Source organism: Colias philodice, chromosome 10 (assembly GCF_061535455.1).
Source record: "Colias philodice isolate Cphi_HAF_F1 chromosome 10, ilColPhil1 Martin Lab GWU primary, whole genome shotgun sequence".
Lineage (NCBI taxonomy): Eukaryota > Metazoa > Arthropoda > Insecta > Lepidoptera > Pieridae > Colias > Colias philodice.
In genome coordinates this window covers 9,828,220-9,841,046 of record NC_143095.1, presented here as the reverse complement: position 1 = coordinate 9,841,046, position 12,827 = coordinate 9,828,220, and the positions used below count along the sequence as shown (strand labels likewise).

The window sequence follows — 12,827 nt, the reverse complement described above, 5'->3', positions numbered from 1 at the left end:
AAACCTTTTTTGTATTGATTCTATTCTATCTATGTATACGGCGTAGCTGGGAGACCAAATACTCGACGCGTAGTCGAGTATGCTTCGAATATAGGCCGAATATAGAGATTTTATACAATTTATGCTGTTAAAATCTTTACATGATCGCTTTATGAAACCAAGTTGTTTATAGGCTTTATTTACAATGATGTCAATATGTTCCGACATAATCAATTTTGAATCTAGCGATACGCCTAGATCACGTACACAGTTCACTTCTTTTATCAAAACATCGTTTATTTTATATTCAAATTTTATTGGATATTTTTTCCTACTAAAAGTGATTTTTTGGCATTTATTAACATTTACACTTATACGATTCTTAATATAATATGCTGCCAGTCTATCTAAGTCACTTTGAATTAGGCGGCAGTGTTCGACGGATTCAATTCCGTAGTAAATTTTTTTATCATCAGCGTACATTAAGTAGCGCACGTGTTGTATGCAGGTAAATATGTCAAATAAGTAGGCATTGTACAGCAATGGCCCGAGAATAGATCCTTGGGGTACCCCAGATACTATGCCCACAAAGTCACTCTTAGCAGAACCCAAAACTACCGCCTGTGTTCTGTTTACTATGTAAGAACAAATCCATCTGTGTAGGTCACCTCTTATACCAAGTGCGTAAAGTTTATTTTGAAGAATAATGTGATCGACACGATCGAAAGCTTTTTCAAAGTCCGTGTAGATTACGTCTACTTGCCGTCCATTGTTCATTTCATCAAAAGTATAATTAATTAAAACGGATAAGTTAGTGACAGTGGAACGTTTTTTCATAAAGCCATGCTGCTGAGGTGGTATAAATTTATAGACAAGTGGTGAGATGCGTTTATGAATAACGATCTCGAAAATTTTACCTAACGAATTCAGGATAGATATGGGCCTGTAGTTTACAATCTGGTTTCTTGTGATCATTCAACACATGAACTAAACGACTAACATAATGTAGTAAAATGACCTTCCTAAACGCAAGTTGTTTTATTAAGTTTATTGTATTGAGATCGATGTGTTAAAGAAATGGCGAGAAAGTTCTGGACACTTTTTCTTATAATAGTGAACCGAAGAACAAAGAAGACTGATCATCCGCTTGCGTTAAAACATAAATCAATGACATGGAGTAGATAAAGGACTATCTTCAGATAAATAATAAAAAAAATTGTATCGTTTTACTAGTTATGTTTTAAAAGGCAATTCCATAAATAAAATATTTAATACACAACACAAAATTTCAATTGTTATTGCGTAAGGTACGTACTTAAGTTCGGAGGTTCTATATTTTTTAAAATATCTATGAAACCATTAAAGTACAAGAATATGAAAAATAAATATTTATTTAGTACATTATGTACCGTCAAACACTATTTACACTTTCGCAAACTGTGCACTTTAACTGTATATGAAAAAGCTATTAAAAGGACTTACTATTTTCTAGACTAAACGGAAATTGTCACAAAGCTAGAATTCTTGGGAAGGCTGCGGCGACATTTGAAAGGTTTCATTGCAGAAGACCTTTACAGAATAAAATAACGAACGTACTTTCTAAAATTAACTAGAACTCAGCGTATTGTGTTTGTTTGAAATAATTGTATTTCCAATTCCGATAAACACTGAAAATATAATTCTCGGAATATTTGTAAAGCAGAAAGAATGATGCGATATTTTGATATCGGTTTCTAATCAACTTTGCAAGACGTAAGCTGATTTTTTAAGGATTCCTATTCATGTATTTAAGTAATTTTACTTTTTGCCGCTATCATTTATTTTGCGAAAGAATTGTATGATAAAACAAATTCAAAATAAAACAACAATCTTTCTCTTTGTGTTGATAAGCGAAGAGCATTCGTATATATCCCGTTGAATAAAACTTAACGAATAAGCAATTTAGGGCCGATTTTTCAATGCTTGGATAAAACTTATCCGTCCAATAAAGTATTACACGATAATATTAAAATGTCACGTAAACTGTCAAATACGGGAATTTAGAATACGTTTTTATAATGGTAGTTTTATACATTATTCGACGAATAAGTTTTAACCAAGGATTGAAAAATCAGCCCTTAATAGAATACCATTAAATCTCTGTCAACAGATAAATAAGTGCCGAGCAATATAAATTAATTCACATCGACTAACATAATGTGAAGCGAGTCAGAATTTTCTACTTTTCCTTATCCCGGTATTGCTTCTTATATTTATGATTTGATTTAATATTTCCGGCCTATATTGTCCTCTTTTTGGTTAAAGGCTTGGTAATTTATTTCAATTTTGATCAAAATTTTGAATCTGCTTTAAAATTTATTGAGCTACTTTAAGCAATGATGTTACAAGATGTTTGTGACATGAGTATTTCTTTGTTAGGTTAGTTATTGCGTATTAATTTTTTTTTTATATTTTTTTTCATTCCTGCAAAGCGTTCCTATCACAGAAAACATTCAATTTTGCACAATCATACGCATGATGTCATCAAGTGTTTAGATAACAAGGAACAACTAAGCAGTTCTATTTAAAGCTCCTATTTACTATTTGTAAACAAGTCGCATTTAACAACTCCTTTGCATACTATCTCGTACAACGTCGATACATTTAATTTAAAGAAAACTAACTTCACAAAGAAACTACCTGCGAAGCGACGTAGGAATTTATAATTGAAAGAAAACTTAGTTGTGACGTCACTCCGTGCCGAAGTTTCCTCGCTTCTCAGTATTTTTGTATGAAACTTTAACATGAGTGTTTATTGAACAGCTCTTTGGATTTATGTTTGCACTAAAAGTCTTGGGAACCTATTTTTAAACGACAAAAACATAGGTAGTTTGAAGAAACAACAACTTAGGTATGTTTACTGTTTAGTACATTTCCTATCTCAGTAATTTAGGATTTTATTATAGAATCTAATATATTATTATCAATAATATATTTGTTTGAATACAAATCATTGATTTTACACGTTAAACAAATTCATAATAATATTGGAAAAACTAAAAGCTATTCTTAAATTGTGACTTTCCTGAAAATAAAACTACGTTTATCCCTCGTCACATATCAGGCCAAAAACAAGTAATACATCAAATATTTAGTTTCACACTCGTTGTTTTACTTTCATAACTAACGATCCGCGTTACACGTTACAGAGAAAAAGTAATACCAGTTATAAAGAAATATCTTTCCCAACTTTTCCAACAAAACTATATTCTTTGAAATAAGTAGTAGTAATAAAAAATAAAGTGTTCTGTATACACCTTTTTCTCAATAAACTAAATACCTATTACATTTTTTAACCTATAAAAGATTAACGAACAGAAAAGCCATAAAACAAATTTCATTAAAAACAAGAACTTGTTTAATTATGTTGAAAAGATACCTTTAATCTCAGTTAAAAACATAATTAAAATTTATTAACACAAATAATAAATTCGTCTGCTTTGGAATCCTAAATCAACAATTTCAAAATTGTGTCAAGGTGCTTACGATTTCTGCGTGGAATTGCTCAGTGTATGTGCTTCAATAAAACTTGAGAAACAATCAGTATGGCTTCATAGTTCGTTATGAAGACCTTTAATGTAATTTCAAATTTGATATACCTTCAGATGGATAATTATTTTGCCATGATATATATTTACGCTGTTAAACTTTTACGCGATGTTTCTACGTTATTATATAATTTTACCTACGCTGTTCGAATATTGTATTGCTATTTGCTTTGTTTAAATTAATTGATTTCAAAAATAGTTCAGGGCAACTACACAAACAACAATATTTTATACTGTGGAGCGTGAGTGTACATAAAAATAAATTATTAGCCAAATGATTTAAATCCTTCCTTTATTTAGAGTAGGGTAAGAGTAGATTATTTCAACGTTTAATATAACTACAGAATATCTTCTTAGTTTACAAGCAATTTAAATTGATACCTAAAACAAAATTGCATCAAGCCCCGATTGAATTCACATATCCCCCGGGACACAATTTACGAACCAATGAAGAATGACATGTGACATTAGAGCGCAGTGAAACAGAATACGTCGACGCAGATTGTACTTTATGTAGAGTAGGTATGTATAATTAAGTTTGACCATACATAAAACCATAGAAATCTAAATAACAAGACACTAGAAGTCGTAAGCGTGCGTGACCTTGTCGCCACTCAGGTGATTTGCACATCACCAGTTGCATTCGTCACTGTTCAGTTGCTCTGGAGACGTATGAGTGTATACATGGTGTGTTTCAGCAATTCCCATTGCGGAAATTCTTCCACAAGTTGTAATTATACTTATAAAGGAATAATATTTCATCGGAAAATATTTTTTTTTAGAAATAATGCCGTTTTTCCTTAAAATTATAGAATATTTACAAGTATTACGAGTGTCACCATAGTAATCGAAATAACAATGAATGACACAGTCTACCATTCTTATTATCACGTTTGTTCGTATTGGAGCAAAAAGTCTCATATACTTAGGGATGTTATTCTAAAATAAACCGTAAATTCGTGCGTTAGGATACATATTCAAAAGCTTAATTTAATAGTTAAGTTAGTTTTCACTAAAATCGAGCTGTCCAATAAAAGGCATAGTTTACTTGTGTGTACTGTTTAGCTTTCGGTTTGAATGTGTTGATTTTGGCGACAGCGGTTTTCATACGAATTATGACAATAAAGCACTTCTATGTGTCTTGTTATTTAGATTTCTATGCATAAAACTGTGATAAAACACCGCTAAATTTTTTAATGTAAAACCTTATTTTACCGCTCTGATTTGAGAATATATTAAGAAAACCTCACGTAGGGAAGTATGAGGTAAATATTTTTTTTGCACGCGCGATTTGATCGACAAGTTAAATATTTAATTTTATATTTTCTATATTATATTGGAAATTGAAACAACGTAACCTTTATTGAACAAAAATACTCAATACATAACATGTATTATACATAATTTTCACAGTTATAATTATTATATGAAAACAGCGGTTCATTTAATATCTCTCCCAAAATTAAAAGCATCATCAGACATCATCCTAGTTAAAAAGTACTTATAAAATAAAAAATGCCACCAATCTAGAAGATCGATCCAAGCACAGACACTCGCCCAAGGGATTTAGACGTCTGTCTAATTCAACTGCAAAGCGATAACATACTACAGCCCCGAGCGTCTATGACAACGTGATAATCTTCTCATCGCGATCCAATTTACTCGAAATCTCTATATCGAATTTATTTCACTATTTTGTATACTGTAGGAGCGTAGATTCGACTTATGATGCGTGATGTTTAGATTTTTTTTCCTCTTTTCTATCCACAGAACAAAAAAGATTCTATCTATGTACGTTTTTATATTGTGTAGATTACTGATAAAAGGTTATCATCTATGTTATACAGTTATTAATTATTTGAATTTATACCAATGTGTTAAGAGCAAGAAAATTAATGTATTGGATTTTCGGCAGATCGGAGCATAAATATTAATTTTTGTTAAATTACACTAGGCTAGCCGTTACTCCGGCATGGCAAAACGACGCGGGTTCGTATCTAACCTCGTGATGTATCACTATAAGTCACTTATTAAGCTATTGCATAGCTTCTATCGCGGGCCTTGAGCGCGGGGACCGAATCCAGAAATTTAGTAACGAAAAACCTCACTCTCCCCACTCTGACGGGCGCGGAGGTGTGGCTTGAAGATGAAGGCATAGCATGCAATAGCTTTACCGCGGCAGTCCCCGAGTGCCACACGTCTTTTTTTTCTGTAAGTTTATCTAGGTGTATCGGATTTGGTATTATTTTACAATAATTTTTCTAGATGGTCCACTGAACGCGGGCCGTGCTCAGTATCTTGCGGTGGTGGAGTACGCATGGTGCGGCCGCGGTGTGCGCGCGAGCATTGCACCCCGCGGTATGAGCGGTGTAATACACATAGGTATGTACATTTATGAGTAATTTTTGAAGTGAAAACTTCTTTAGCGGCGTTAGGTTAAAAATCTTAAACTCGCGTCAGGACACGTGACCTGATCGAAAAAGCGTAAGACGGATGGATATCAAACATGCTCAACGTTAATAATAATCAAGTTTTCACTTCTGCCGGCACTCCCGGAGTGCAACCCGTCTTTTTTTCCTTACTGTATGTATACATATTTGCGTATATCAAAAATGTTGCAGATTTTTTGAGAGAAGAGTTTTGAAGAAAAATTTAAATTGAAAGAATGTAGAAATAATCACTTTTTATCGAGAGTTCCGTAATTTCCAAGTAACGTAATTTTTTCGTACAGTACCTAGTTACAGTGTTATTAAATAATTTGTTTTTCGTTTTAATTTGCTGGCAATTCAAGTTACATTTATCTGGAACTATTTTTTTCAGTACAAGAACAAGAGAGTAACGTCAAATTATTGAAGTGAAACTTCTTTATCGGGGTTGGAAAAAAATTTAGTGTAACATTTTTTCGTTAAACGCGCCATCTTTTTTTTCCATTATCATCGTGATTCGACGTATTTCTGTAAAGTTGCATATAGTAAATTATTTTTTGAAAAATAAGGTCATAAAGAAGTTTCACTTCTTAAGTGTGTACACTAGTACACGCACACATTTTTTTTATCTTTCTTAATTCTTAAACAATATAAACTACTTAGCAATATATTCACAATAAAACAACTTAAACACAGGCACATCCACATACAGAACACACGATTACCTGAAAAGGTCACGACTACCTGAAGCCATTACGCTCAGTGCATATTGTTGAAATGCTAGCCAATTTAAATGTACTCGTGTATTATCTTCATGTTATTCAATATAACGTAGAATACAGCGGAATGTTTTAATAAATTTATTGTTTTAATATGTTAAGCAGAAAATATACAAATGTTTATTATAGTAGGTATGCAGTGTTATGCTTTTATTATTAAAAGAAAATGTATTTTATTGTAAAGATTAATATGTACTTGTTTAACATTTTCATGAAATAAACCTATTTCGAATGTATTACAAAGCCTTGCTTAATCTATACTAATATTATAAAGTTAAAGAGTTTGTTTGTTTGAATGCGCCTTATCTCAGGAAGTATTGGTCCGATTTGAAAAATTATTTCGGTGTTAGATAGCCCATATATCGAGGAAGGCTGTAGGCTGTATATCATCCCGCTAAGACCATCAGGAGCGGAGCACTGCGGGTAAAACTGCAGAGCACAGTTAGTATTTATTAAAAATGCAGTTTTTGCTCCCCTCTACGTTAATTCTGAATAAATTTTCACATTATATTCCCATAACACCTTAATTATTATCACGAACATTGTAATTCATAGAAAGACCATTAAATATCAAAGAAGTCACTAAGCCCTACCTATTTAACAGTAAACACAGGATGTATTATGGTCGAGTGCTTCGGATCCGACTCAAAGGACCTAAATAAATAATGGCTGATATCTGCGGGCGTTCAGTATACGATATGTACTCTTTGTGTGGATGGGGAAAGATGTTAAAGTACCTACGTTATATTATATTTTTAAAACACTGTCAGAAATGAAGGTGATTATAAATTATAGTATTTTGTTTTTGACGTGTTTCTGACCACGTCGGTGCCAATAGTAATGCAAATAACATGTAGGATTGACTTACTAGGGAGTAAGGTTTTATACTACATACCTATAATAATATTATAAAGCTAAGTTTGCTTGTATGATTGAACTCACTAATCTCAGGAACCGCGGGTCCGTTTTGAAAAATTACCCTAGGCCAATAGGAGCGGAGCAATGCGGATAAAAACGCGAGGCACAGCACTAACATGACATTTTTGCTATTTGTTGTTTGTTAATAAATTACAATTAATTATTTGATTTATTATTTGAGTTAAAGCTATAAAAATCCATATTTTCAACAGTCAGCACAAAGTTCTTATATTTCTAGTTTTTACAAGATTTTATTTCCGCATTTCTACAAACGGTTGATTTCTGACACGTGTTAGCGAGAATGAAATTGCAGTTCGAAGCTTGCTCTTACGGAAATATTGTACCTATCCATTTTAAATTATATATTTGACCTCTTTGATGACCTGATTTTTCCAGTGACAATCACTTTGAGCCAGGGACGTAGGTTCGACTGTTTTATTTTTTTCTGTATATTAGTTACTTTGATTGTGTTAATTATTTATCCAAAATTATACGTAAATTAAATTATTAACGTTAAAGGAATAAACGTTATGTCAAAATCGATTCGTACATATTTTAATATTTGAGAAAAAAAACACAACAAATAACTGACTAAAAAATGCTAGTAAAATGTTTCAAGAACAATTTCCATTAAATGATTTGAAGAAATATCGAATACCGAAAAACAAAGAGCAATTTTGTTCAACACTATTAAATATTTACGATCTAAATAAGGTCTTACCCACAGCGATATTATTATGATATTATTACTATTTCTGTGCTTCAACTGCTATCCAAACGAAACAGAATCCCTCAAAATATACAATTTGTTAAATCGTAAACCTTCAATATCCTCAGACGAGACGTGAAATCACGTTTTAGTTCATTAGCTGTGAACGGCTTAGAAGATTCACTCACTACTTTGTAGATTAGTATTTAGAATGAGTATTAGTAGGTATTTAGTAAGTGCTTGTTAATAAACCAAAATCCTCACTATAAAGATTTCAAAATTGATTGATATCAGAAAAAATACCACTATTTACAATAAGTAATTAATTGTAATCTGTGGAGTAGTCTAGTAACTATTGCTAGGTCTAGTAAATATTTCAAAAACATTTTTTTTATGTCAGAGCAAGCAAAAGCACCTGATGTTAAGTGGTCACCACCAGCCGCATAAACACTTGTAACACAGGTGCTTCAAGAAATTTTTTAATCTCAATCACAAAATATACAATTCTATAAATCGTATACTTTCAATATGAAACGAGACGTGAAATCACGTAAGTTCATTAGCCGTCGGTCAAGCCGATATAGTTCGGTTATATGACGTGACATTCCGATCGAGTTACTCTGATGATATTACGTAGAATGCAATTTGAGTATGTCACGTGGAGGATTAGTTATATGTAGCTTGTGTGGGTATTATTTATGGCGAAAGGATAGACGGTACAATTGAATTGGTTGGAATTGTTATTTATTACGTAGATTTAGTAACTAATACAACATGTATTGAATGAAATTCACAATTTGCCTTATTTCTGCGTAGTGTTTTGTTAGAATTTATTACTTACAAATCAATCAACTTTTTTTTTCAGCAGAAAACCTAACAAGAAAAAACTGACGCATTTCTATGGTGTTAATGATTCCTTAATTTGAAATCAGACGTGATAATTATTAAGAAGTCATGATTATTTCTTTGTAAAAATATTATATTTTATTCAATATAAAATCTTAAAAGTAAAATCAAATTAATAGACATTCATATATTTTATTTAATAGAAACCATCTCTTACGATCATAGAATATTAAAAATTCTAGGAACCACTTTAGGTTCCTAGAATTTTGTGTTGTTGTTTATCGAAGCATATTTATTGGCCATCAATGATATTATAAACCTTATAGCCTTCAATAAAACTGCTATGCGATTAACGTTCGATACAATTTGCCTGAATCCAAACAATTTATGTGACAAGCAAAACAATTATCATGCTGAAATCCTGTTGAATCTCAATTGATATGCAATGCTGTAATGTGTTTTATTAATGTTTTAATGTTGCTCATTTGAAGAGTATGATAGAAAACAGTACATTTATGATATTTATTTAATATTAATACATTTTTAAGCATGATATATATTTAATTTACCTTCAACACCAGTTTTACAACACAAGTACTGTACAACTGTTGAGTACTTACTTACTTATTTGTTTAGGGTTTATATTTTGGAGTGTGTCTACAATTAGCTGAATTTATATTTTTTATAGATTTATAATATACATTTTACTTATAGTTGTTCATTCAAATGGGAGGGAGGGGAGTGGGAGAGTTGCAGCGCTACATGTGGAGAAGACGGCGTACAAGAGAGACAACTTTTCTGCGTTCCTGCCAACGTTAGGTATGTATGCAGGGTGTGTATGTGTTTTAGTGTATAAGAATAAACGAACGTATAGTTTTATACGCTGATTCTGTAAATAAATAAATAAAACAATGTGTACACCCCTGACTGAAAACATGCCTCTTTTTTACCCGCACGCGCCTTTACTTTTGCACGCCTCATAAGCGAAGCGTTGAGGTGGGTACTACTGTCACTTCGCGCAAAACATCTGATTTTTCAAACTTAAAATGTCTTTATGTATCATACATTGCACTTGTAAGATAATACATACACACACATATTAAGAAAAAACACTATTTTTAACGTTCATGATATTTTTGATGTCATTTTTGTTATTTAAACTAGTTAAAAAACAGTTTAAAAAAGTTCTGTCTTGGACGTCCGTGTGTCTGTATGTGCGGATCCTTTTTCTTGTTAACACGATATTGACCGAAATACTTTACTAATCGAGTCTTTTTTTTTCTCTTACGCTTGAGTATGCTCAGGAATAGAACCCTTTCATTTTTCAGGGTCTGATTCGATGTGGTTTAATTGTTATTAAATAAACAAAAATAATAATTAATAAATATTTATTAAAAAAAATTATGAGGCGTGCACTTTTGGATTTTCCAAATTATTTTAGATTATGTTTTGCAGATAGAATGCCCACATTAGCGAATGTGGAATGAAGTTTTCATTGGTCCTTCGAGCCGGATATAAACCGACAACCTATGGATTTCTGGATTCTCTTATATTGATCATGGAGTACCTTATACAAATTTGTAGTATAGTTTAATTTTTTTAAAGAAACACAATTCACTTGTTTAATTTTTATTTCGATTTTTTATTATTAAAACTACGACCGGTTTCGTTAAATCATCTTCAATTGCTCCTTCAATACCTCCTTCTAGTATATCCTCCCACCGCGAGCTGATCGCCCGCAGCGTGTCCCCCGCGCTGTGCCCGGGCGGCGCGCCGTCCCGCACGCAGCCCTGCAACCGCTTGCCCTGCCCGGTTTACTGGCAAGAATTGCCCTGGACACAGGTCAGATAGCGTATATTATAATACGCACTTTTTTAGAAAAATTGACGTTTTTGTATGATAAACTTTTATAAATTGTTATTTAATTTTTTACAGTTTAAGGGTTGTTTGATTATTTGGGCATACTTTTTATATTTAAAATCATACTTACGTAATCGTATGAAGACATTAATAAAGGCCGGTTTCTGAATTGAGAATTGATTTTATTAAGGTTTGAGGAAACTTATGTTATGTAAGATACAAGAAAAAGTTTAAGAACGGTTATTAACATTCTTGAGACAATGTCAAATACTCAATTCAAAAACCAGTCGTAACTCTTTTAAGTATCTAATATTATCTCTTTTAAGTATCTAGTATCTAACTTACGTGAAATTTTCACAGTGTTCAACAAGTTGCGGTCGGGGGGTATCATACCGACCACTTATGTGCCCCGCGGCAGAACACCTCTGCGGACCCAAACCACGTGAGCGTCGTCGTCGTTGCCGTTTGAGACGATGTACCATACGTGCCTGTCCAGCTAAAGATGATACCCAATATTGTGACCTGTTCACTAGAGAACAACTTGCAAGAAACTGCGCTGTACCACCCTTCAGGAAATACTGCTGTAATGCGTGCAAAACTGTCGAACGGAATTAAATAAATAAAAAAAATATAAAAAATATTAAAGCAATCAAAACAAAATGTGTCAAAATTACTATTTATTTATAAAATATTGCAATTTACAAAATAAACTTAGCAATTACCATCATAGTTCAACTAAAAAAGTACTAGGTCACCATAACCGGGAACAACTTGCGAGGAACTGCGCTGTACCACCCTTTAGGAAGTATTGCTGTAACGCGTGCAAAACTGTGGAACGGAATTAGAAAATATTGAAAATTAAACTATTAAAAATATAAGTGCAATCAAACAAAATGTGTCAAAATTACCATTTATTTATAAAATTTACAAAATAAACTTAGCAATTATCAACATAGTCCACTCAAAAAGTACTAGGGCAGCATAACCCCGCGGCCGTCTGCGACTGTCCACACGGGCCTGTGCCGCTACTGATGATACTCCGTACTGTGACCTATTCACTAGGGAAAAACTGGCAAGGGATTACTAAAAACGGGAACGGGAACGTGGAACGGAATTAGACAAAATAAATAATGAAAAAATGGTTGCCTGTAAAGTCGGTTTTACGGGCGAAGATTTTACGTGACAACGTCTTTTTCTCGATCATAGTTGAGTGGGAGAGAGACGCAAGGCATTCGGCGGGCCTCTCTCTCGTTCGGTGACTCATCGTAACGTTACCGAGCGTTACACTTTTTCATAAGTGACTCCCAGTCGCAACCTAATTTAAGACGTTGTCACGTCAAAAATATAGGTAGGTATGTGCAATCAAAACAAAAGGAAATAATTTTACGGTCTTACTAATAAAATGTTACCCATTCGCTTTGCAATGGATCAGTTATTGCAATAACCTGTCTTGTTTTTATGATTGACGTTTCGTGTGAGCAAGAGCAGGACAGGAGCAGGTTTTTATGGTAGAAAATGGTAGAAATTTATCCATTGTTTAACTTTTTATTAGTAGGGCCGTTACAAAATAAACATAGTTGTCACTATAGTTACAGAGTACCAGGATATCATAACCCCGCTGGCGCCCATCCCGTGTCTCATGACACGCAGTAGTTCGACTTGCGCAAGTTGATCGCAAGGGAACCACGACAAAATCGTGAAACAAATTCTATACTGAATTTAA

At 32.9% G+C, this 12,827-nt stretch overlaps 1 protein-coding gene and 1 long non-coding RNA gene across 2 annotated transcripts in view; one reads left to right on the top strand and one right to left on the bottom strand.

The window, feature by feature from the left end:
• LOC149485412 (uncharacterized) overlaps positions 1-4,725 on the bottom strand; it is a 206,818-nt gene extending 202,093 nt beyond the window's left edge. The window contains exon 1 of the long non-coding RNA XR_016316215.1: positions 4,110-4,725. This is a non-coding gene — a long non-coding RNA (uncharacterized LOC149485412). The remainder of the gene's footprint in view (positions 1-4,109) is intronic.
• Positions 1-12,014, top strand: part of LOC149485411 (A disintegrin and metalloproteinase with thrombospondin motifs 1-like) — a 72,704-nt gene extending 60,690 nt beyond the window's left edge. Inside the window, exons 14-17 of the mRNA XM_089700175.1 lie at positions 5,832-5,948; positions 9,959-10,063; positions 10,954-11,086; positions 11,465-12,014. Of these exons, the coding sequence (XP_089556301.1) occupies positions 5,832-5,948; positions 9,959-10,063; positions 10,954-11,086; positions 11,465-11,719 (610 nt within the window). The 3' untranslated portion in view covers positions 11,720-12,014. The remainder of the gene's footprint in view (positions 1-5,831; positions 5,949-9,958; positions 10,064-10,953; positions 11,087-11,464) is intronic.
• The last annotated feature ends 813 nt before the right edge of the window (positions 12,015-12,827 follow it).